This window comes from Populus trichocarpa, chromosome 1 (genome assembly GCF_000002775.5).
Source record: "Populus trichocarpa isolate Nisqually-1 chromosome 1, P.trichocarpa_v4.1, whole genome shotgun sequence".
Taxonomy (NCBI): domain Eukaryota; kingdom Viridiplantae; phylum Streptophyta; class Magnoliopsida; order Malpighiales; family Salicaceae; genus Populus; species Populus trichocarpa.
Window position 1 is genome coordinate 48,938,229 of NC_037285.2, and position 25,200 is coordinate 48,963,428.

A 25,200-nucleotide genomic window follows, 5' to 3' on the forward strand; every position below is an offset into this window, starting at 1 on the left:
TTCTCTGTAATTCCTCTCTGGTGGGCCAAAATCTTGATCTTACAGGATCCTCAACCTTTGTGTTGGGAGTTGGAAACATGAGCCCAGTCTAATCGAAACCATGCCCTCTTCTGATAAAATAAATAAATAAAAAATTCAGTTAAGAAATCTATGGGAAAATAATTATACCAGTTGGATGGATATTATACTTCCATGAAATGTAAGAAAAATATTCAATTTGAACCATTTCAACGCAAGAGGAAGGGACGGCTGAGTTTAAAGACAAAACAGCAAATAAAATTGGGTAAATTCATCATGTGGTCCGTCAATTTTTAAAATTTCTTAAATCAACCCTTTTACTCTAACTTTAGGCACCATCCTACTTTTGATTTTAAAATTGACTGAATCAAAACTAATGATTTTTCTTTTTCAAAAAAAAAATAAAACAATGTAGTTTTAATTTTATTTTTTTAAAAAAAAAAAGGATTGACCAAATAACTCATGGGTTGATTTATGAACTACTGTCTCAGACAACTATAATTGGAATTATATCCTGTTTTGATAATATCAAAATGGACAACAATATAAAATAAATAGCACAATGAAATTCAATATAATTTTTGGTTATTTCTTTATTTCATGAAATCCTTTTTTATATGAAAAAGGATGATTTTTAAGTTTTAATATTCGTTGTAATTTTTGTTTTTAAGAATTATTGAGTGTATTTCCTTTTAAGAAACAGCACAGAGAGTGCAAGTAAAATAATTTTGTGACAAAGATGAAGTTTTCATTTGAAATACATTTTAGTTTTCAATTTCAATAATAAAAGAAAATAAAATACAAAAAACATAGTTTTTAATTAAATTCTTGCATTTTTCAAAGTATCAGTTTTTGTCTCCAATTTTTTAAGTTTAGGAAGAAATTTTCTTGTTATGAGTCGTGTATTTCAAAATAGAGAAAAAGAAAAAAAAACAGAAACCCAGCGAAGCAACAAAATCCTTAATTTTACAGAAAATAATTTTTTTAGATTTAAACCTTAAAGAAGCATCCAGAAAAATTTATTAAGAATTCTTCGAATACATCAAATTATATGACAGTGAGTCTTTTAAGATCATTCTGAGAGGGATTAACAAAAAAAAATAAAAAAATAAAAGATATCGGTGATTTACTTTAGCATGTAAGGAGATTTACTATCATTCCTCTTAATAATTACCTTGGGAATTAGGGCAAAATAATATTTTCCACTAGATCCAAATGCATTTGAGAATTGATCGGGTAAAGTTATCGTTCATCTTTATAATGCATACTAAAAATACATTTTTGCCCTTGAAATCTGAAAAAAAAAAAAAAAGGTCTTTTGTTAAGGGTTTTTTCCTCTTTTTCTTTTAATTTGCACAGTAAAATAATACTTATAATCTTGGGTGCTCTATAAAAAAAAGGCCTTGCAGGAAGGGGTATGTCTTTGCATTATTTTTATACAATAAAATTACATTGTTAACTTTTGACTTTTTGAATTTAAAGGACGACTTCTGAAGGTGCTTTTGTCTTTGCGCCATGGGTTTTTTTTTTTTTAATAATGATATGCTCTTGGGATTTTCTTTGTAATTCATCTTATTGAAATATTCATAAATTGGTAAAATATAATGACGCATGCCATGCACGTGTCAGAGTCCTTCTTACTATTTTGGAGGCTTGTGTGGACAATTACGGTGGCAAAAAAAAATGATCGTCGTCTCATCCAATGTACAAGAATGTGATACAGCTGTTGGAGTAGCGTGTTCAACAAGGCAGGTGACGGTTCCACAACGATGGGGTTTTTTCTCCTGCCCTTCATTTCTCTCTCTCGGGCATTGGTTTTCATGCCAGGCCTTGAAAAATTTAGTTGTCCTCCATTTTGTATTTGTTTTGGGTTTAGTCCTCATTCTTTTGATTTCTATTTGCTTTGATTTTAATGTCTCTTGAAGTTTATTGTTTTTTTCAATTTCATCCCTCTCAGCATTTAATTTAATTTTTTTTGTTTACAATCCGGTCCTCATTCTTTTGAATCCTGTTTTTTCATCCTTTGCATTTATTTTATTGTTTTGATTTTGTACTTTAGAATTTTAATTCATTTTTTTCAAATTTTGGTCCTCGTTTTTTTTCATTACTCCTTTTCAATTTAATCCTTAATTAGTTTCTTTCAATTATTTTTTGTGCAAGATTTGGTCCTCATTGTTTATTTTTTAAAAAAAAAATTTAATTGAGGATTTTGCTTTGTGATTATTTCTGCCTTTAATAGGGTTGTCATATTGTCATGACTTGATTTACTAGTTTCAATAATTTACTTGGTTTGGGTTCGGTATTTTTTAAATTCTTTTTAGAATTTTTTTTATTTTTATTTTTATTATTTGACATTGACTTATTAATTTGTTTTTTTTTTTTGTCATTTTTATCATTTTACATTGACTTATTATTTTTATTTTTTTATTTTTATCATCTGACATTGACTTATTGCGCTATGAGCTTTGTGATTTGTTCAATTTTTCTTTTGTGAGGTTATCCTCATTTTATATCCCGCATCGCAAGTTGGTAGGGTTAATATAGGTTGACTTGATTTTTTTAGATTGATTTTTTATTTGGTTTTATACTTTGCCATTAAATTATTGACCCTTAAGCATTGTCATTGTTTCCACCTTTCTTTATGCGGGGTTATCCCGAGTGCAAGATAGTAAAACAAATCGAATCAACCCCTAAAATTTGTTATACTTAAGATTTTATCCTTATTCTCTTCATTACAGTTTTTAAAATTTTAAAAGAATTTATGGAATTAAAAGGTTTTTCCAATTTCACCGTTGTTCTCTTTATTAAATTAAGTTTTTTTTTTTAATTTCACCCCCAATAGATATTTTTACCTATCAGAATTGGTTCATGTTTTTTTTATTGCTATTTTTGACAATTTCATCATTCATTTGTTTTTTTCCTGTTAAATCTAATCTTTTTTTATTAATATTTTTTTTATCTTTATTAAATTTAGATTTTCTAAAGGAATTTTATTTTTGAATTGAATTGAATTAATAGATTTCCTCATCCAACATTTAATTTTGCAGATGTTGAGCTCCTGGGTTGAACCCGGGTCAGCAATTTAATAGATTTTGGGTTTGTTGTTTAACTCAAGTTTACAAACTTTGCATCGTTTTGTATTTTTTTCTCTGATGAAAAATATGGTTGGCCCTATTTTGTTTTTTTATTAAATAAAATTTATTGATTGCATCCCTAACATTTAATTTGAGGCAATACTTGAAGGAATTTTTTTTTTTAATTTTCTATTTTTAGATCTCGAGTCAATAATCATAATCTTGGATTTTTGCTCTTTTTAAAAAAAATATGCATCGTCTCAATATCTTTTCTGCAATAAAAAAAATATGATAGGCCCGCAGCGTTGCGCAAGCCACCTATCAAATAATGATTGTTTGTTTGGTTCTTCTCGCGGATTTTAACAACCTCACTTGGTTTTGTTTGTGCTTTGTTTTTTAATATTTTTTTTCATAGATTTTTTTTTATTTTATCCTTCTATATTTTTATTATAGGGGATTGACTATCATTATTTTTTAGCTCTCTTTCTATGGTGTCAAGTCATGGATTTTTTTTTTGTTCTTTAAAATCCAATAATAGTGTTTGGGCATTGTTTTTTTACGCGGCAAAAAAAATTGGCCCGGCCCACAGTAAAATGCAAGCTATCTATCTAGTTTAGTTCTAGATAACTTATAAGTTGACCTGAAAATACCTCTATTATTGAATTATAATTGCTCCTTATATTGATATATTCATCATTTTTTTTATGAACTTCTCTTAAACTTGATTAGAAAAAAGCTAAGATTAGATCCAATGCAAATCATTGCAACATCAGTTTTGAATTGATTATCATAATATATATTTATCTCTAGACTCATGTTATCATGGTGGAAAAAAAAAATTGAAGCATGTGATAGGCTTGATGGTAGAATATAACATACTACTAGTTAGTCTCTAAATATTATAAAATTTTATCGAAAACAGAAAAATTGAGTTGTTCTTCAATGTCTGCGTTTAAAAATATTTAATGCAAATCATTCTACCATTAGATTCAATAATCCGTCTTTCCATGAAAAAAAAAATCAACAATCCCTAGAAACTGAATTTTAATTAAATACTCCTTGACCAAATGATCAAAGTTGCCCAAGCTGACATTAGCATTAGCTTAATTACAGGGAAATCAAGATACCTAAGGAGAGCTTTTAAAGATGAAATTTCCCTTCGTTTCCCATCATCAATCATGGGATGAGTCGTTCTTCATATGGGTTGCGACACAGAATTAATCATCATAATTAGCTATAAGTGTTGGTAAAATAATTATTTTAAGACCAATTTCACTGCCATTTAATTTATGTTGTAAGTTTTTTCAGTTGACTTTCGATAAAAATAATCTTGCTTTGATATAGAGAAATTTAATAGTAGAAATGATTTTAATATGTGGCGTATTAATTAAAATGTTTATTTAAAGTATTGTCTGTCTAAGATGAGAGGTTCCGAGAAAGATTGCTGATACGTCTCATTTTTGACTTCTTGCATTTGAATTTTAAGACTAATATTTATATAAATTCATTAAATTTCTTTAAATATATTGGACCTAGGAGTGCGTTCTTATTTCTGGAGAGATTCATTATTGTAATGGCTTAAAATCTTGAGTCTTGAACCTTCACAGATTCGAAAATATTTTTTTATTTTTTTGTTAGTTGATGTTAATAAGGCCATACGAATCTTAAATATTCTCACATTGGTAAGGAATTATTTTGTTACGAGATGATATTAATAATATGAAAAATAATTATAAGCTATTGTTTAGTTACTATTTTAAGACTAAAAAGTTAGCAAAAAAAAAATTAGAAAGAATGTCTTTTGATATTTTTTTTGTTTTAAAAAATAAGAATTCACTCAAAAACTGTCTTAAAGATAACAAAACAAAAAAAAAACATGTCCTTTGATTTTTTTTGTTTTAAAAAATAAAAAATCACTTTAAAACTGCTTTAAAAACAAATTTAATTTTGTTTTTATTTATGTTCCTCTGACAAAGCATGTTTTTATCTTTTCTGATTCTATTTCTATCCTGGAATAATTAATAACCAAACAAAATACAAAAAATTTTCTAAGCATTCAATTATTCAATTAAGAATACAATAACAATAAAAATACCTTCACGTTAAAATAATAATAAATAAATAAATAAATAAAAAACTCGATTAGATCACACATAAAGAAGTAGGTAAAATTCTGACTTAACTCATCACCCCAGATTTGAGAGACTTTTGCAAAATTCAAAGCATTATTTGTCAAACAAAAAAAACTACAAGAAACATTATAAAAGTAATATAATTATGTTGCAACTTGTGTTTTTCTTTGGGTCAATATAATAAATTATACGGAAACTAAATTCATTGATGTGATCAAATTTATAGATGTACTCAAACTAAAAGATTCATAATTTTCTTTCTTGTTACAGCTTGGCCATGGAATCGAATCCTTGCCAGCCCTCAGGACCTACAAAAATAAGTCTTGATTGGCTGCAAAGAAGAAATTATTATGTAAGCACGTAATTAATGTTCTCCTACCACTGAAGTTTCCAGCATCGCAGAGAGTCGGTTGTTTCAGAATCTCAAAGGGTAGGTAACAGTCTGAACCCTAGTAATCTAACATGGTTCCTGGAACTTCACTTGGCTAAAGAGCATGCATGTGAAATGGAGTATAATTTAATGAGAATTGAAATGGTGGCCAGGGCAGGTTGCTCTTCGGTTTCTAAATGCCCTGTAGCAGAAAGTCAGCTAAAATATTTTGCTAAGTTATCGTCTTCACATGGCAACAGTTTTCCACAGCCAATTTTTAGGCCACAAGCTGTGTGTAGGTTGTTAAAAATATAATAAAAACTATCCACCTGGGATTTGAATAATTCTTTCATGTACTCATCAAATTACTATATAAGTAATCTTGGGACATGAGTTCTTCAAACACAAGGCAAGGAGATAGCAAAAAATGGTGCTTTCAAGTTCTTCAATTCTTTCAATACTCGTAGTCTTGCTTCTGTCTCCTTTTGTAGTTTCATTTACAATTCAGGATAGGTTTCTACAATGTCTCTCAACTACTTCACATTCCTCCTATCCTTTCTCCACTGCCATGTACACTCCAATTGACAACTCTTCCTTCGCCACAGTTTTACTTTCTACCGCTCAAAACCTCAGGTACACTTTGCCTTCAGTGCCAAAGCCTGACTTTATCTTCACACCGTTCAATGAATCTGACATCCAAGCAGCTGTTGTTTGCTGTAAACAGCTTGGAATTCACTTCAGAGTCCGCAGTGGAGGCCATGATTATGAGGCTGTCTCTTATGTCTCTGAAATTGAATCGCCTTTCATAATTATAGACCTTGCCAAGCTACGATCTATTGACGTTGACATCGAAGATAGTAGCGCTTGGGTTCAGGCAGGTGCCACAAATGGTGAGCTTTACTACAGGATTGCTGAAAAAAGTAAAACTCATGGTTTCGCTGCTGGCCTTTGCACCAGTTTAGGCATTGGAGGGCACATCACAGGAGGTGCTTATGGTCCAATGATGAGGAAATATGGCCTTGGTGCTGACAATGTTATCGACGCTCGCATAATCGATGCTCAGGGAAGGATTCTTGACAGGCAAGCCATGGGGGAAGAGCTTTTTTGGGCAATCAGAGGAGGAGGAGGAGGTAGCTTTGGTATCATTACTGCCTGGAAAGTAAAATTGGTCCCTGTGCCAGAAAATGTGACGGTTTTTACTGTTCGTAAGACCTTGGAACAAGGTGCCACTAAGCTCCTCTATCGGTGGCAGCAAGTTGCTGACAAACTCGACGAAGATCTCTTCATTAGAGTTATCATTCAAACAGCTGGTAACAAGGGTAATAGAACTATTTCGACTTCCTATAATGCCTTGTTTCTTGGTGATGCCAATAGACTCCTCAAGGTAATGGAAGAAGGATTTCCAGAATTGGGTTTGACACCAAAGGATTGTATCGAAACTACATGGCTTGGATCGGTGCTATATATTGGCGGCTATCCAAGCACTACGCCTCCTGAAGTTTTACTTCAAGCAAAGAATATCTTGAAGAGCTACTTCAAAGCCAAGTCAGATTTTGTCCAAGAACCTATCCCTGAAACTGGACTTGAAGGGATATGGATGAGATTTCTTAAAGAAGATAGTCCTTTAATGATATGGAATCCTTTTGGTGGAATGATGAGCAAAATCTCTGAGTCAGAGACTCCTTTCCCCCATCGAAAGGGTGACCTTTTCATGATCCATTATGTAACTAACTGGCAAAATGCTTCAGGGAATGTTGGAAGGCACATAAAGTGGATGAGAGGGCTTTACAAGTACATGAAACCTTATGTTTCCAAGAATCCAAGGGAAGCATATGTGAATTACAGGGATCTTGATTTGGGTATGAACAGAAATACTCGCGCAAACTTTAAGAAGGCAAGGGTTTGGGGTGCTAAGTACTACAAGGATAACTTCTACAGATTGGCATTAGTGAAGAGCATGGTTGATCCTGAAAACATTTTCAGGCATGAACAAAGCATTCCACCTCTTCCACTGCACATGAGGTAAAGAAGATGAAGAGGAATTCATGGCCAGGAAAAAGGGTGGTTGGATCACCATGTTTATGTGTCTGTGATTGGACCAGCATCCTATGTTTGTTCCAATATTTTGGTTAAGTAGACTGTCATTCCTGTCGCAGAATGATGTGTAATAAGCAAGTTATTCTATCAAGTAGTGTTCAAAATATGCTATAAAATTTATAAATAATCGTGGTAGTTGAAGACTTGATGCTCAGATCTCAATTATCACAGCAATTCGATGAACAAGTTCAAAAAAATTGAATAAAATAGTTGCAGATAAGGCCCCGTGGGCAGTTCATCAACATCAAGTTCACCTATTGACAAGATATATATATTAATTAATTGCATCGCATCCCGTGCCTCCAAAATTAATCATTGAGGTTGTCCTTTGTTGGTCCACTCCAGTTGTATGCGCAGGGATGGATCTTAGATTGAAGACTTCATTTTGGGGGGAGTCGCATTAATTAAGAAGAAAAACTTTCAGCAGGGAGAAAGGAATAATATCTCATTCTTTGTGGGCTTGATTTTTATTTTTATTTTTTATGGGGAATAGGAGGTCAAATAGTTATCGAGTTTTAAATCTATGGTGAAGAACATAGCCCCTACCATAACTCCATCCCCATGCATGTAAGGACAGTCAATAAAAGATGTTGGACCTTGTAATAAAAGTTGAAGAGGAATTCAAGGCTATATATATATATATATATATATATATATATATATATATATATATATATATATATATTAAGTACTAATTATTAATTAATGCCAAGGGTTTGAATTGACTCTTTTTTTAGGGTGCTATTTTGCGAAGACCTTACCCAGCTAGCAGCTAGTAATTGTTTAATGTTTGCTTTTGCTATTCTTTTTCTTAGAGAACACTCTTACTTGCGCAAAGTTTCAAGGAGAGTTTTTCTCTTTTCTTTGCCTCAATATTTCATCCAATCTTCTCACGTTTTTTTCTCTATTATTATCAAGAATACTTATCAGATCGCAACTTTTTTTTAAGCAATAAATTAAAGCACTGATTGCACCGACATTATTGTTCATTGAGGTGATAATATTACATGAAATCAACATGATGCATCATGGCATGGCTACGTACTATATAAATAAATATTTTGGTAGGTGCCGGATCTTCTTAATAAATATATATATATATAGTAAAATACTAGATAATTGCTTGTACTCCACAGCGAGTTGGGTCAATTTTTTATTAAACATATAAAAAAAAATATTTAGGTGTTGTTAATATGTTAAAAAAATTAAATCATGTAGAAGTTGACTCGATATTACATAGTCGACTTTGCAGGTCCAAAAACAACTTGAACAACCGATTAAAATGTAGTTTAACTAAAAAAAACAAGACGATATCTTTTTAAATGTTAAGACGACAACATGTTGGATCTACCTAGATTTACTCGAATCAACTCCAATTGACTCGGATCAACACAGGTTAACCTGTCAAATCTTCAACCCAAGTCATGAGACACTGATAACCATGTAGCAAGCAAATAAAAAAAAAATATTAAGCCTAATTCTCAATTAACTCAATATTGAAGGATGAAATTAAAAATAAGATTAAATTAGAAAAATGAGTCGAGTCAACCCGGGTTACCTGTCTAGCCTTCATCATGAGACCAAGATAACAATATAGAAAAAAAATTAAAATAAATTATAAACCTCAATTCTCAATCAACTCAATGTTGAAGAATGAAATTGCAAAAAAAAAAAAAAAACAAGTAAAAATTACATGAAAAAACCACATGAGTCAACTCAAGTTAATCGACCAAACCCGTGATCCGAGTCACGAGGCCGGAGTAACTTCATAGAAAGCAAACCGAAAGAAATTATGAAGTCTAATTCTCAATCAACCTAATATTAAAGGATGAAATTGAAAAAAAAAATAAACTCGAGGCAACCGAGATAACCATCGACCCAGGTCATGAAACCATGATAATCCAATTTTTAAAGAATTGAATCAGGTTAAACAATTTCAATTTTGAAAATTTTGCAAAGAAAAAAAACAACAATAAAAAAAAATAAGGATTAAATCTATTATGAGAAAATTTAGGAGGGTGGAATCGTAAAAAAACATGCAATTCTAAAAATTAAATTATCTTAGACCACAAAAATTAGCAACTAAAAGATCAAAAACCACATTTGACAAAGCTAAAAATTCAATAAGGATGAAATTGAAACAAAAAACCAATTCAATGAATTATTTTTAAAAAAAATAGAAACAAAAGCAAAGGGACTAAATTACAAAGAAATAGAAGTTTAGGAGCTGACTTGAAAAATCAGGTGGGAGGACATAAACATCGAGGAAGAGAGAGGAAAGAAAAAAAAAAAGTTGTCGGTGACAAACCAGAGATCCTATTGGTGCACGAGCCACACATCCAGGGAAGGGATGCTGAGACGAAATTGATGCCACCCCGAAACGGCTGTTTTGATCGTTTTAATCAACCGCACTCGTCGTTCAAAGACAACAGAGCTAATGACGTGTATCTGTCACACGTCAGTTTTGTTTTAAAAAAAAATACTTAAATAACCCAACCCCTACTCATTAATTACAAACAAAATATTAAAAAATGACAAGAATACCCTTTAATCTTAGAGTTAAATTTATTGGCATCAAGGGCACGGAGGTTATTTTACTGTGCAATTAAATGGGAGATAATGAAATGGCCCTCCATCTTTTTGTTTGTTTTTTTTATTTCAAGTGTAAAAAGGTTATTTCTGTACATCCATAACATAAAAATACAAAAATAACCTTAATTATAAGGAAAAAACAAAAAAAAATTAAAGAGCATTGTTGTAATTTAAATGTACAACAAAAGGCAAATTACCCATGTTGCCCTGCTGTAGCAATTGGAAAATACCAATTCAGGATAGTTTTCTATGCAAGAAATTCTGAATCATCGAACATAAGAGAGAAAACAATCCTATGTTAAAACAATCTAAATTAACACAAAAAAAATACAAACATAAAAGAAAAAAATAAAATAAATGTATTTCCTAACAGTATACACCAAACAACTCTTCATTCACACCTATATTGGTATCTTCTGCTTACAACCTCAGGCTTACATTGCCTTCTGTACCGAAACCTGAGTTCATCTTCACTCCTTTGAACGAATCTCACATCCAAGCTGCTGTAATTTGCTCAAAACATCTTGGAATCCACATTAGAGTCCGTAGAGGAGGTCATGACTATGAGGGAGTCTCTTATGTTTCTGAAATTGAAACTCCTTTCATTGTTGTAGACATTACTCAGTTTCGTTCTATTAGCGTTGATATAAATGATAATAGCGTATGGGTTCAGGCAGGTGCCACAAATGGCGAACTCTATTACAGAATTGCTGAGAAAAGTAGGACTCTTGGCTACCCTGCCGGTACTGCGACAAGTTTAGGTATTGGCGGGCACATTACAGGAGGTGCATATGGTGCCATGTTGAGAAAATATGGCCTTGGTGCGTACATTGTCATTGATGCTCGTATAATTGATTCTCGTGGAAGAGTTCTTGATCGGAAGGCCATGGGGGAAGATCTTTTTTGGGCAATTAGTGGAGGTGGAGGAGGCAGCTTTGGAATCATTACTGCCTGGAAGGTCAAATTGGTTCCTGTAACATCAACCGTGACAGTGTTTACTGTTTCTAAGACCTTAGAGCAATGGTACTTGTCAAAGAACCATCTTAACCTAATAATATAAGTTTTTAGGTGAGGTCCCAAGATATGATTTATATTATTCTTTAACGCACCCCCTCAAGTGAAAGCCCTTTGGGCTTGAAACTTGCATAGATCCATATTATCTTGTGCTTGATTTTATCAATGTGTTTGGTATTGTGATAGCTGTTGTGGTTGTGGTTTGAAAAAAGTTGTTTTATAAAAAGTGCTTTTAGTTGAGGTTGATTTGGTATTTATGTATGTTTGGTTAAAACTGTGGTTGAAATTGAGGTTGAACAAAAAGTAGTTTAACGTGTTTAGTTAATAATGCTTTTGAAATTGAGGTTATAAAATAATTTTAAAAAATATATATTAATATTTATGGTTTTTAATTTAAATATTGTAGATTTAACTATTGTTATACAATTTCATCACGTACGAAATATATCTGACAAGGACTACAGTTTTTTTGGTTTCTTAAGCGTGCGACAACATCAGGTAAAATATAATTAGGAACAAAACTGGAATAGTGATCAAATTCTGCAAATGTTACGTCATCAACCAATCTCTGTCTAATTTACGTAGTGTCATTGAATAATGTTAAACACTAGTTTTTCGAATAAAACACAATTAAAAAATTAAAAATAATTTTTATTTTACTGGGTCGGACCCGGTTCAATGCATGTTGAGCTTTGAACCGGACGCGGTCCGACCGGAACTGATCCGACCGGAACAGTGTAGCATGAACAGTGTATCAATGTACACTATTCATGCTAATTGCACTATTCAGTGAACAGTGCAATTAGCATGAACAGTGCGCGAAAAGCATGAATTCCTTGCTTTTCTTTCTCTGTGTTTCGGACGCAAAAATAATGTGGGACCTATGAACAGTAAATCTTGTTTAATTAAAACGCAGCCACAGCTGCGTAAACGGGCTCGAAAAGCTTTCCAGAATTGGGTTTAACTCAGCAGGATTGCGTTGAAGCAAGCTGGATCATCAGTTCTGCAGTATATTTGGCTGGCTATTCCACTGCCACTCCTGAAATTTTACTTCAAAGAAACAGAACCTTCAGCACCTGCTTCAAAGCCAAATCAGATCGCGCCAAAGAAGCCATTCCTGAAACTGCACTTGAAGGGTTGTGGCAAAGGTTGCTTGCAGAAGACAATGCTGTAGTAGTTTTTACTCCTTATAGTGGAATGATGAGCAGAATCTCAGACTCCTTTCCCTCATAGAAAAGGCACCGTCTTCATGATCTTGTACTTGACTGGCTGGTTAATTTGATCCTTCAGAGAAAGCCACAAAACATATTGACTGGATTAGGAAGCTATACGATTACATGGCCCCGTACGTCTCCAAGTCTCCAGGGGAAGCATACGTCAATTACAGGGACCTTGATTTGGGCATGAACAAGAACAATAACACGAGCTTTACATAAGCAAGTGCATGGGGTACCAAGTATTTTAAGGATAACTTCAACAGATTGGTAAAAGTGAAGACCAAAGTTGATCCTGACAACTTCTTCGGACATGAACAAAGCATCCAACCTCTTCGATTTCAACGAGAAAAGGGAATTGAAGACAAATTGATGGCCAGAGATAGATTTTATGGATCACCATGTTCTTGTCTTGATTGGCTCTGTAAACAGGAATAAGAACTTGACTCTTTGCAGAAAAAAACACTTGTAGAAGGAGACAAAAATAAACATTCATAATTTCATACAAGAAATAAATGACCAAAGTAATTACATAGGCTTCAAGCATAAAAATAAAACTCCGTCCACAAGGTTCAAGTTACAGGTTTGAACATAAAATGTTGAAAACAAGCTACTTCATTTAGAACGTGTTTGGCAGTATAGTTGCGGGTGCTTTTCAAATAACTTTTCGTGCCAAAATACATGTCAATGATGTTTTTTCATTTTTTAAAAATTATTTTTGACATCAGCACATCAAAACGATCCAAAACATACAAACCATATTAAATTTTAGTAAAAAAAAAATTAAATTTTTTGGAAACGCAGCCGCAGCCGCGTTCCCAAACGTTCCCTTCTTTAGATTGGGGAAATGTTAGGGGGTTAATTGATAGACAATATAAACTTAGGGGTGTAAAATGAAATTAACCTGAAGTCTAATTACCTATATGATCCAATTGAATTCATCCGTGAGCCCTGCTCTCACAAGATACAAGGCATAGAGAGGTAGCTAACATGCAATAAACTATGGTACTTCCCAATACTAATTTCATGAAGTATGATCGATTTTTCAGATTTTGTTTTAATTGATAAAGTGAGTTTAGTTTTTGTTTTTTTTTTTCGACGGTAAAAAATATTTTTAACAAATTTATATGTCAATTAAGACTTGATTTCTTCTGCAGACTCTAAATAAACACGCATGGATACACTCCTTGTATAAACATTTTAAATTTTGATGAAAAAAGATTTAAAAAATAATAAATTTATTTAAACAAAACATGAAAGGAATTTAGTTTTATTTTGTGAAACCTAACTTCCAAAAATCTCTAATCATTAAAAAAAAAAAAAAAAACCAGCAATGATAAACTCACACATCAAGTAAGGTACTTTTTTTTTAATGTTAGAAGCATTCTTTGATCAATTTATGTATTAACCGAGACTAAATTCCTTTATGAGTGATCTTAAAAGTATATTTCTAATATCAACATGATACATTTAAATATATTTAACAAATTTATCTAAATACTAGCTTCAAAGTTTGAGATTATAATAGGTAATGGAAAACCTATATTTTTATTGTTAAAACTTTGATATTATTAGAAAAAACTATCTATCTCAATTATATGTAATCTCAAAAATAGATTTATATTATTCTCTAATGCTATATATTTTGATTCAACTATGAATCAGTGATTTGACAAAGTTATTTAATAAATTAAAAATTATAGGAAAGAAATTCTGGCCTTGCTGCCCAATTTTATTTTTTATTGTTTATTAAAGTATAATTATTCGTAGAAACTTTTGCATGTAATCCATTTGGTGACGCAATTGACCACACTGAAATTTCATAGGAGATGTTAAACTGTATAAGCAATGAAGGGTCTGTTGACTTTACATTAATCTGTACTGATAAAAGTAAATAGGATTAGTCGTATATTTGACCCATGTATTTGTTTTTTTTTTTTATTTATGGCAATTCAACAAATTTTATTTAATTGGGTCCTTTATGCTAGAAAATTTCTTAACATTGTTACCCCGTCAACTTGCTTCCAATTTACAATGAATTCTTGATAACTTGTCGAAACTTTTTAACAGGTTTCTAGCACATGACAAGCTAAAGAGTTATTGGTAAATTGAATGAACACTAGACAAAGAGAAGAATTACCTCAAAAAATAAATTCATAATTGTCAGAGCCGGCTAAAGTTTGACTCGGTTTAGGGCTTGGTTTGTTGGATAATCTGGTCAACTTGCATATCATTTTTTGTCAATCTAATTTCATAATTTTATTCAAAACAATTTTATTTAATATTTTTCTTAAATATTAAAGCAACTTTTAACTCTTTGTTTCTTGGAAGAACTGATCAGCTCCTTGAAAGAATGGAGGAAAGTTTTCCTGACTTGGGCTTAAGGAGTATAGATTGTACTGAAATGAGCTGGATTGAGTCCATCCTTTACTTCTCAGTGTACCCTGAAGGGGAAACTCTGGAAGCCCTTGTAAATAGGAAACCCGAACCAAAAGGCTTCTTCAAGGCGACAACAGATTTTGTTGAGCATCCTATAGCAGAGCCTGTTTTGGAAAAGCTATGGAATTGGTGTTTGGAAGAAGAGAAGCCGATATTGATCATGGAACCTTATGGTGGAAGAATGGAGGAAATATCAGAAGCAGAAACTCCATTTCCGTATAGAGAAGGAATTCTGTACAACATACAGTATTTTGTCAAGTGGGAAGACGGGGACAATATCATGTCATCACAAAGGCACATAAATTGGATAAGGTCCATATATGAGAACATGACACCATATGTGTCTAAGAATCCAAGGGGTGCCTGCGTGAACTACAGAGATTTGGATTTGGGTAAGAATGATGAAGCTGCAAAATGGGGTCATAAGTATTTCAAGAACAATTTTGAGAGGCTGGAGATTGTGAAGGGTATGGTTGATCCTTGCAATTTTTTTGCTTATGAACAAAGCATACCATTACCACCCCTCAATTTGAGTGAAGGAAAGAGGGAAGTGGAATGAAGAAAAAGATGTTGCATTCTATATGAATTACAATGCTAATTATTTTACTGCACATCTTTGGCTTTTTTATATTTTGTTTCTTATGTTGGAGATTTATAGGGTTGAGCAAGCTTCTTGGTTAATTATTAGGATTTGAAATAAATATTAATATTAAATATGTTGAGGGTCCCCAAAGGGCCCAAAACCCCCTGTTATGAAATTAACCCCCACTCCAACAACTTGTGTTTTTTATAGTGGTTCATGGTTTTTTTTTTAAGTATTTTTTTATTAAAAAATATATTAAAAAAAATATTTTAAAAAAAATATTTATTATTATTATCCGTAAATCAAAACCATAAAAAAAAATCAATTTAATCTTTTATATATTAAACGCATTTTTAAAATACACTCAAATGTAAAACGCAATGACAAAAGCAGTCTGGAAGTCTATTAAAAAAGTCACAAGAATACAAGATTCTTACTAGAATTATGAAATTATCTGTTACAGAAAATAGAGGCCGACCTTAGCTCAGTTGGTAGAGCGGAGGACTGTAGTGGTGATGCCAGCAGCCAATCCTTAGGTCGCTGGTTCGAATCCGGCAGGTCGGATTTTAATCCTTTTTGTTTTGTATTTTTTTTTTTTTTTTTTGGTTTAATGCTACATATATGTACTTGGTTATAAAAATGAACTCACTCGGGAGAGGTTCTTGGAGGAGTAGTTGTTCATGATAATGGATCCTTGTGGTGGGAAGAACGAATGAGACTCCAGAATCTCATATTCCTTTTCCCTCACAGGGAAGCAAATTTGTACGACATTCAATACTTGGTGAAGTGGGATGACAATGTGGCTCGAGCATCACACATGAAATTGTTTCCAAATCCCCGAGGACTGCCAATCTTATCTACAGAGATCTTGACTTGGGGCATTAACAATCAGGCAAACACTAGTTATTCTGAGGCTAGGGATTGGGGTATGAAGTCCTTCAAGAAATTGGATCAGGTGAAAAGCAAGGCTGAATCTTATAATTTCTTCAGAGAAGTGAACAAAGTATTCCGAGCATTTATACATAAAGGAGAAGGCAGTACATAAACAGTCCTGCAAAATGAGGTCTTTTTCCAACATGGACTACATAAAAAGAAAAAGAAACGATGTGTAATGTGTTCCATGTGAGTGCAAGGCTCGAGTTAATTGACACCATAGGCTTTAGATCAGGGAGCCAGCAAGGGGAAATAGTCCCTCCGATAAATTGAACTTGTGACACACAACTTTGTAAAATTTCTACATTCCTTCTTTCTCTAAAAAGAAAAGGAGGGAGAGGCGGAGGGGGAGGGGGAGGGGGAGAGGGAGACTTACCTCGCAGTTGTAGTAATTTCTCGACAAAGTACTTGAGAGCAGTGCCTCGGGATTGGAAATATACGCACTATGCAGCACCCAAAGACTCTTGGCATGGCTATGTGTCACGTCAAAAAAGAGAAACTCCAATACTAAACGATGGCCTTGCAAGGAGCGTGAATTGCAAGATGCTATTGAAATAAGGTAATTAAGGATTTGTACACGACTATAGAAGCAAAGCATGCTCCACTATCACCTGTGCAACTAAGCCAACCAAGTTAACAAAAGCCAGCAAGGAACCATGGAGAAATTTTTAACGCACTGAAGAATTCTTCATCAAGATCTGCATTTCATATAAAACACCTGGGCTCATCGCTGCATTAGCATTCTTTTACCAGAAAAAGTAAATTGTAAATTGAAATGGTTCATTAAATCATGCAAGCTGAGAAACAATGCAACTATAGACGGTGCTTCAAAAAATTTACAAATTTAATAGCGAGGGAGAGAACTCATACAGAAAGGCCTTCACACAAGCTACGTCTCAAAATTTGTGTTGTTTTTTTTCTACCTGCTCAGAACTCAAAAGAAAAGGAAAGAAAAGACTTTTTGTATGGAGAACTCCATCTCAGAATGGAAAACCTATTAAATGTGAACCCCGTCAAAATTTCTACTCTCACTTTAACCCGTATGACAAGTTGATAACCTCTCACTACTGAGAAACTTCTACTTCGAACTGAATGGGCAATGTTGCAGATGGTAATATGTTCTTATTGCAACCATGCAATTGCCTCAATTCATAGGACATCACAAGATTGTAAGAGGCTGCGTGACAATACTTGCCGCTCCTTGGTCAGTGAATAAAACCAGCTTCTTATATGATCAATGGAAACGGATTGACATGCAATTGCTGGAAGGTTACAATTGCTCTGGATAACCTTTTCAAATTCTAGAGAAAGTAGCGCTAGCAAAGAAGTGGCCAGGGCAATTTGAACAGGAAGAGCCATTTGGATGGTAGCATCACATGAAAGAAAGCCAGATAATTTATATCTCAAGTTCTCTACTCCTTTATCTTCATAGCCACAAGCAGCAACTCCAAGCCTAAATCAACATAGTAGATTAAATTATTCAGTAGTTAGTCATGCAAAATACAAGAAACGTTTTTGTACACTGTCCAAGACAAATCAAGAAAAAGTCACTACGTGGGTTTGTGCCATAAAACCATAGCATGAGAAACAAAATGTATCCCTCCCCAAAAGTAAACATACCTTCCAAGTTGACCGAGGAGAGTAACCACAGCAACAGCAAAGCTGTCTAACTTTGTTCTTTCTAGCATTTCCAACAGCTCAGTTATAATTTTTCCACAGGTCCACTCCCAGCTCTGCATATGGACATGAAAGACAGGTGAAAATCAGCTTTGCCACATTTTTCAGGACCATAAACAATTAAGTAATGAACACAATGGAAGTACAAAATTGGAAACACTGATATAAAACCAAAATAGGAAACCACATACCATATTGAAAGCAAGCAGCTCGACCAACGATAGAAGATCACTCAGGTCACACAAGATCCCATTCATGATAGAATTTGATTGGGCAGGTATCACACACTTGTTTAAACTACAGGATGCATCACAATTCAAATCAAGGACAGAAGTAATCACTTCATGACTTAAACTCTGTTTAGCTATATCCTTACAGCATAGTACATTGGAGTTTGATAAGCTGGGTGATTCCATCAGATGATGCATGATTCCAGAAACAGCACAATTTTGAAGCTTTTCCAAAAGCATTGACGTAACAATATCTATGGAGACAACATCAGTTGAAAAGGGACATTTAGCACATGGATGGAACATTCCGCCCTTACACATGGTAAGACTGGAAGCTGCTGAAGCAACTGATGAATCTCCTCCTTCAAGAAACATGATCACTGATTTCAACACAGTCATTGTCAAACTGTGCTTCCTCGGGGATAAAAACTTCTCTCCAGCCAGGTAAGCAAAAATGTGAAGAATAGTAAGTGCAAAAACAGTATCACATCTGTGCATCCGCAACAGACTGTATGAAGCCTGACAAAGAAATCCAATGTGGTCAATTGCTGCACATATTGATGCTAGTATGATACTCCCTGCCACCAAAAGATTGGATGAAGCTGATTTGGAGGCAAATTTTATATTTACACCATCCAGAAGGATGTCTATCATCAAATCACATCCACTCAATGGTTCAGAAGATAGATCTGCATATACCATCAATTTCCCATCTAGGAGGAATTCTTCAATGAGGCCAAGCAGCTCATCCAAACAACATACTTCTGCAAACAAGTTTCTTGCCTCAACATCAGAAACAACTGCATTCAAGGAAACACAAAAGTCAGGCTCAACAAAAACATCGAGAAAAATTTGATTGTGCAGACAAAAAAAAAATTATAGTATTTTTGTATCAGAAGAAAAATCAATAACAAATAAATACCTGCATTTATGTCTCTGGCAAAAGAATCTAAGCCGAGGAGAAAATCCGGATCCGAAAAGCTTCGAAATTTCCCCCAATTGCTAGCAGAGAAATTCAGCAGCAGTAAAGTGAAAAATGTGCAAGCCTTCTCCCTAAAAGATGTAGACAGAAAACAAGGAGAAAACCCGATGTCATTATCTGACCAAGCACCCAAACTCTATTAATTAATTTGGGAATTAAACTCATGTAAGACTCTACAACAGTGCAGATATGATATGCTTTAATAGAGATGAATTGCTCACTTGGGTAAAATTTTCCCTTCCATTTTAAGAGCACGCAAGATCTTTTGAACCATACAATCTGCTTGAATGTCCAAAGAACAGCGAGCCAAACAAGTTTGAGTCGCAAAAAATACTCTAGACATGCTTATAGTGTCATTTATATCCGAAAACATCACACAGTATTTAGGAATATTGTCATGTATAGAACCAAGTTCACCTTCAATTGGAAACTTCAGGCCCTCATATCTAGAACTAGGTATGTTCAGCATCTCAGTGTCCAAATCAGATCCAGGATCCCTGGTCCAACCATCAGAAACTTTTCCAGAATCCATGCTGTTACAAGTGCCACTTCTATTGCCTAGAATATCAAAGGAATCTGCAGGGCCTTCATTTTCATGCAGTAAATCAGCACGGGAAGTTCCAAAGGATCTGTCTTTCAGTTGATTGGAACTAATTTCTACATCAATGGCATCTGATCTAAAAGAAGGCACTAAAGACTCCTTTCCATTTGGTAAACATCCAAGGAAGCTTTCAACAAGTAAGGGTTTATTAGCAGATATTTCGGCACCTGAAGACCCTATCTCAGGAAGAGTTGGGGACATAGGCATTTCCATTGCTCTCCTGTAACATTCCTCATCTGCAGAGTTATCCAAGTCCAGCAATTTCATGAAATCCCCATTGGCTACTTCCTCAAAACTTACCATATCTCCGGGGCTACTTTCAAAAGAATCACTCAAACCTTCCCAGCATGCTTTTGAAGCTCCCATTATAAGATTGGCAGGATTGGAGGTATATCCGCAGGCATTTGCATCTTCGAGGACTTCTTTCCCAATTTTTTTGGTCTTCTCTAGCTGATTTATGCCAGAAAAACAGTGGATAATTACATTCTCTTCATAAGATACCTTTCTTGTTTTATGAGTCCTCTCATGCTTAGCATATGAACCACCTGGCATATTAGGTTCCACAATGGCATCTTCGTGTGATTTTTTAATTTGTTTGTTAAACATACCATGCAAGGCAGAGAGTTTCTCTTCCATCTGCAGGTGCAGCTTCTTACCCTCTGAACACAAAAGTTCAACAGATTCAACTGCATCAAGGATCCTCCTCTTCTTACTGTGTCCATTAACTCTTCCAATGATGTCAATGCTAAGAGGACTTCTAACACTATTTTCCGCTACCACAGCAAGATTTTCATCATGCTGTACTTTAGTGACATCGCCAGACATGCTGGAAATTGTTGTTTGAGCATTAAAGTTCTCTTCTACCAAGTTCTTTGATGTGGGAACAAGCGCACCCCTTTCCTGTGAGCCGACCAACTGACCATCAGAAAAAGATGCCGAACTGGAATTTATTGCAGAAGTCTGTAACAATTTTCGGTTAGAGCCTCCAAGCAGAGACTCCAATTTAGAATCAATACCTGAGATGGATGCAGTATAGTTCCCACCAGATGGTGAAACCAATGGAGCTGTGCAGTTAAGTGTCTGCGTGAGAGGTTCAGAGATGGTCATAGCCAAACAGCTAGGCTTCAGAAGTTCACTTTCATTATTAGGATGCGTCTGAAATGGTTCTTCTGCACACAGTTTTCTCTTCAACTTTGACCTTTGCATGGTTCCGAGGTTCCCAACCTGCCAAGTCCATCAAACAGTCCAGTTAGCAAACTATTTAGCCAAGGCTTGTGCAGATTTTGGTAACATAGAACAGAACAAATGCATTGGAAACAACAACGAATATTTAAGCAAAGACAAAATAACACTGTGAATTAAGTTTTCAAGTCCAATGATAATTATTAAACTAAACATTTGAAAAGCTAATCAATGTGAGCTACAACAGCCATGGAAAGATGCATAACTGCTAACTCAAAACATCAACTGAACATGAGAAACTTTCACCATCCTTTTTTCATCACTAGATAAAAATTCAAATCTAAAACATACTGTCCCCCATGCTTTATGGCCTGCACTAACACTCCAACATGAGAAACAGTGAACTTTATGAAATGATTGAGAATGAATGTTTCTAACCTATAAGACAATTCCAATACATATTGGTCAATAGTAAAACAGTGGCCACATCAATCCTAAAACTTCAATATAAATTAGTATTGAGAACAAATGTCACTAAAGAGGCATCAGGTAACCAGGCAGTACAGAAAAATAAAACAGTTGTTAAGTATAGCAACAAATGTCAAATCCTGTTTGCTACTTTCCAAAAATAAATTGCATGGCCACTGTCATCAAAACAAGTGTTTTTTATTCCAAATTAAAAGTTCAAAAGAAAAAGTTGTAGTTGATTCAAAAGAGGGACTGACCTTTTCCATTTTCTCTGTACCCCCATTGCTACATGAGAAATATTTATCCAGTACATCCAGGCGAAACAGCATTTGACCAAAATGAAGTTTCAAGCAAGCTAGTTCTTGCTGTAGAATACCATTACGGTTTATTTCCATCTTAGCCCCTTCTTTGGCATGCTTTAATCGCCTCTTTTCAAGCTTCACTTGTTTTTCCAAGAGCTTCAGTTTTGTCTTCTCCACATTCAGAACTTTGTCAGGTAAACCTGAAGAAGCCACGACCATTTTTTTGGAGGACAGGAGTTCCTGTATCTGCTTCTGCCATCCTTCAATTTTTATTTTATATTCTTCTAGCTGTTGAGACAACTGATCAGCACGAGATTTTTCTTCTGCTGCCACCTTCCTATTCATTTCTGCAAGCTTTTTAAGCTTTTCTGCTTTCAGCATCTCCAAATCTGCACGTTTTTTCTCAGCAATAGCTTTTGCCTTCTCAATATCTAACCTTTTGTTAGCCTTCTCGGAATTTAAGAACTCCAAAACCAGCTTTGATTGATCTGAATTGTTCTTCAAATTTTCCAATAAATCCCTAAACCTAATTGTGGCAGCTTCACCATTCAAAATTTCATGTTGATCATCAAAAGCCCCACCCATATTTTTGGTGAGCATGAATCTATTTATCCCCTTCTCCAGCTCCTCAATCTTTATTCTAGCATCTTCCAACTGCCGAGAAAGATTATCAGCATGAGACTTTTCCTCTACGACCTTCATTCCATTTGTTTCAGCAAGTTTCTTCTGCTCCTTTGCTTTAGCCATCTCTGAATCAGCACGTTTTCTCTCTTCCATCACCTTAGCTTTTTCTGCTTCTAACTTTTTGTTCGCATCTTCAAGCTTCAGAGTCTCGGAAGCCAACTTTGATTTTGATTCAGCAGCTTCTTTTTTTAAAGACTCTAACTGAAGCTGATATTCCTCAGCCTTCTGTAGTTCCTCAATTCTTTGTCTCACATCTTCCAACTGCTTGGAAAGATTTTCAGTGTGAGATTTTTCTTCAGCAAGCTTCTTCCTGTTTGCTTCTGCAAGCTTTTTCTTCACCTCTGCTTTCGCCATCTCTGAATCAGCACGCTTTCTCTCTTTGGTCACCTTGAGTTTTTCTGTTTCGAACTTCTTGTTTGCCTCTTCATACTTCAAAGTTTCAGAAGCCAACTTTGATTTTGCTAATCCGGCTTCTTTCTTCAACGCCTCCAACTGAAGCTGATATTCCTCAACCTTCAGCCCCTCACTACTAGCATGCTTCCTCTCTTCATCAGCCTTAGCTTTTTCAGCTTTCACATGTTTCCATGCTTCAGAGGCACTTTTCTTCTCCACCTCAGCATTCTTCTTTTCAGAATCCACCCTTGTTTTCGCAATCTCAAGAAGCTCCTTGAGCCTACTGATTTCCTTCTCCCCTTTAGAAACTTGATCTTGAAGAAGCTTAACCTCCCAATTTTTTTCTTCTGCAACTGCACTTCCCTTCCACTGTAAGGTGGATATTTCAGACTTAAGGGCAGAAATCTCATTTTCCAACGAAAATCTCAAAGCCTCTTCTTTCTCTTTCCCCTCTTCCTCAGCTTTGACATGTTTCAATGCATCAGCAGCACTCTTCTTCTCCACCTCAGCATTCTCCTTTTCAGAATCTGCTCTTATTTTCTCTCCCTCAAGAAGCTCCTTGAGCCTGCTGATTTCCTTCTCTCCTTCAAAAACCTGATCTTGAAGCAGCTTAACCTCTCCATTTTCATCTTCTGAATTTGCACTTCCCTTCTGCTGTAAGGTGGATATTTCAGACTTAAGAGCAAAAATCTCATTGTCCAACATAACTCTCAAAGCTGCTTCTTTCTCTTTCCCCCCTTTCTCAGCCTCCACCTTCACTCTCTCTTCCTCACATGCTGCAAAAAACCCACACTAATGTAAATTTCTACAACACTAGCAAAAAAGCATGCCCACTAGTATCAAACAAAAATCCAATATAGTTTTCGCCTCATCATTCATTCCATCATCATGGATCCACTGCCCAAATCAACAAACGTGGCATTATCATCAATACTAACTAACAAGTGAGATAGATATATTCTACCGAATCAAAAAATTGGTCATCAAAATTTTAACTTAAAATCAAGAGCCAACCCAACAAATCAACATTATAACAAAATTATCTAATAAAAAGAAAATCCATCCTAAAACCCCATACACATATTTAACTACCAAATCAAATTAGATTCTTTAAAAAAAATTGAAACTTTTACCCTTCTTGAGACTAACATTCTTAGCCTGAAGTTTATCGGCTTGTTCTGTCAAAAGCTTAACTGCTTGCCTCAAACTCTTCCTTCCCTCTTCCAACTTCCTACACTTCTCCTTCCACTACATTCAAAAAAAAAATAAAACAAACCCACAAAAAATTAATCATCAAAACTGAAAAAATCAACAAAAACCAAATAAAAATCTATAATTCAATATAACAATGACTTACCACATTGCAGCATGGATTACTCACTGTGGCTTCCTTCTTTACTGAAACATCAGCAGTCATGGTTTTACAAGAAAAACCAACGACCAATCAAGGAGGCATTGTTTGTTAGATTATCAATAAATAAAAGGGTTTTTATTTGATTTTTGAGTGATGAATTCGAGGGGAGAAGAAAAGCCCTAAATAAACCCTCAAAAGATGGAGGAAAATAAATCCTAATATGTAAAAATAAGAAACCTAATCGGATACGGATATGGGCCTAGATGGGCTAACTCTACCATCTATTGTCAGAAGTTTGAGCCGACTTTTGGGCCTCTTCTAGGGTTTTCTACTTTTCTTTCTTTTTGTTTCACTTGGTTGACAAGTAGTGTTTTAAAAGTATTTTTTATTTTAATGTTTTTTAGTTTTGATGTCAAAATATGAAAAAAATCTAAAACAAATTTATTTTAATATATTTTTAAGAAAAAATATATTTTAAAAAATATATTATCAACTTTTATACACTAATTAATTTTTTTACTTATCAAGTTTTAGATATCTTAAGTTTAGATTCCAGGAAGTAGATATAACAATAACTATTAATAATTATTTTTAGGATTGTCAGCAAACAGATCAGATTGTAGTAAATTCAATTTCAATTTATTTTAGAAAAAGATTTATCCAATGTTTATGAATTTAAATTGAGTTTTTCATTTGGCAACCCAAATTAGAATAATAATAAATTTGGTTAATTTGTTTGATTTCTTTTTAAAAAAATATTAATTGCATTCAAAATCATGTATTAACGTGGAATGAGTTTTAATCATCACTTGTACAAGAAAAAATGTCATGATTATATTTCATATGTTAATTTTTTATATA

At 34.1% G+C, this 25,200-nt stretch overlaps 3 protein-coding genes and 1 non-coding gene across 7 annotated transcripts; 3 read left to right on the forward strand and 1 right to left on the reverse strand.

The window, feature by feature from the left end:
- Window positions 1-5,976: 5,976 nt before the first annotated feature.
- Window positions 5,977-7,839, forward strand: LOC7480409 (berberine bridge enzyme-like 15). The gene has a single exon (XM_002299000.4). It carries the CDS (start codon window positions 6,022-6,024, stop codon window positions 7,618-7,620), a length of 1,599 nt encoding a protein of 532 aa, XP_002299036.1. The 5' UTR covers window positions 5,977-6,021; the 3' UTR covers window positions 7,621-7,839.
- A 2,289-nt stretch (window positions 7,840-10,128) lies between these two features.
- Window positions 10,129-15,617, forward strand: LOC7480410 (berberine bridge enzyme-like 15). The gene is made up of 6 exons (XM_052449954.1): window positions 10,129-10,148; window positions 10,716-10,967; window positions 11,130-11,306; window positions 12,270-12,445; window positions 12,588-12,673; window positions 14,811-15,617. Exons 1-6 carry the CDS (start codon window positions 10,129-10,131, stop codon window positions 15,507-15,509), a joined length of 1,410 nt encoding a protein of 469 aa, XP_052305914.1. The 3' UTR covers window positions 15,510-15,617.
- Window positions 15,618-16,006: 389 nt separating this feature from the next.
- On the forward strand, window positions 16,007-16,097 carry TRNAY-GUA (transfer RNA tyrosine (anticodon GUA)). The gene is given in 2 exon segments: window positions 16,007-16,043; window positions 16,062-16,097. It is a non-coding gene; the product is annotated as a tRNA-Tyr (tRNA).
- A 1,195-nt stretch (window positions 16,098-17,292) lies between these two features.
- LOC7480412 (uncharacterized) lies at window positions 17,293-24,535 on the reverse strand. 4 transcript variants are annotated; one of them, XM_052456683.1, is made up of 8 exons: window positions 24,367-24,535; window positions 24,119-24,233; window positions 21,864-23,761; window positions 19,577-21,180; window positions 19,296-19,426; window positions 18,335-19,173; window positions 18,087-18,199; window positions 17,293-17,919 (listed from the first exon to the last, which is right to left on the reverse strand). In XM_052456683.1, exons 1-8 carry the CDS (start codon window positions 24,400-24,402, stop codon window positions 17,616-17,618), a joined length of 5,040 nt encoding a protein of 1,679 aa, XP_052312643.1. In that variant the 5' UTR covers window positions 24,403-24,535; the 3' UTR covers window positions 17,293-17,615. The 4 variants fall into 4 exon arrangements, 3 of the variants coding, with proteins under 3 accessions (XP_052312643.1, XP_024443069.1, XP_024443080.1); XM_024587301.2 differs by having other exon boundaries at window positions 24,343-24,535; XR_002978342.2 differs by lacking the exon at window positions 17,293-17,919 and having other exon boundaries at window positions 18,158-18,199; window positions 18,335-18,440; window positions 18,520-19,173; window positions 24,343-24,535.
- Between the last annotated feature and the right edge of the window lie 665 nt (window positions 24,536-25,200).

Excerpts from the sequence above, each read along its gene's own strand:
- LOC7480409 (XM_002299000.4), top strand. The coding sequence starts at position 6,022 with ATGGTGCTTTCAAGTTCTTCAATTCTTTCAATACTCGTAGTCTTGCTT.
- LOC7480412 (XM_024587301.2), bottom strand. The coding sequence starts at position 24,402 with ATGACTGCTGATGTTTCAGTAAAGAAGGAAGCCACAGTGAGTAATCCA. Across the intron at positions 23,762-24,118 it reads GAATGTTAGTCTCAAGAAGG|CATGTGAGGAAGAGAGAGTG; the intron begins GTAAAAGTTTCA and ends GGTTTTTTGCAG. Across the intron at positions 18,200-18,334 it reads AGCTGCTTGCTTTCAATATG|AGCTGGGAGTGGACCTGTGG; the intron begins GTATGTGGTTTC and ends GTCCATATGCAG.
- LOC7480410 (XM_052449954.1), top strand. The coding sequence starts at position 10,129 with ATGACGTGTATCTGTCACAC. Across the intron at positions 10,149-10,715 it reads ATGACGTGTATCTGTCACAC|GCTTACATTGCCTTCTGTAC; the intron begins GTCAGTTTTGTT and ends TTACAACCTCAG. Across the intron at positions 12,446-12,587 it reads CTTGAAGGGTTGTGGCAAAG|AGAAAGCCACAAAACATATT; the intron begins GTTGCTTGCAGA and ends TTGATCCTTCAG.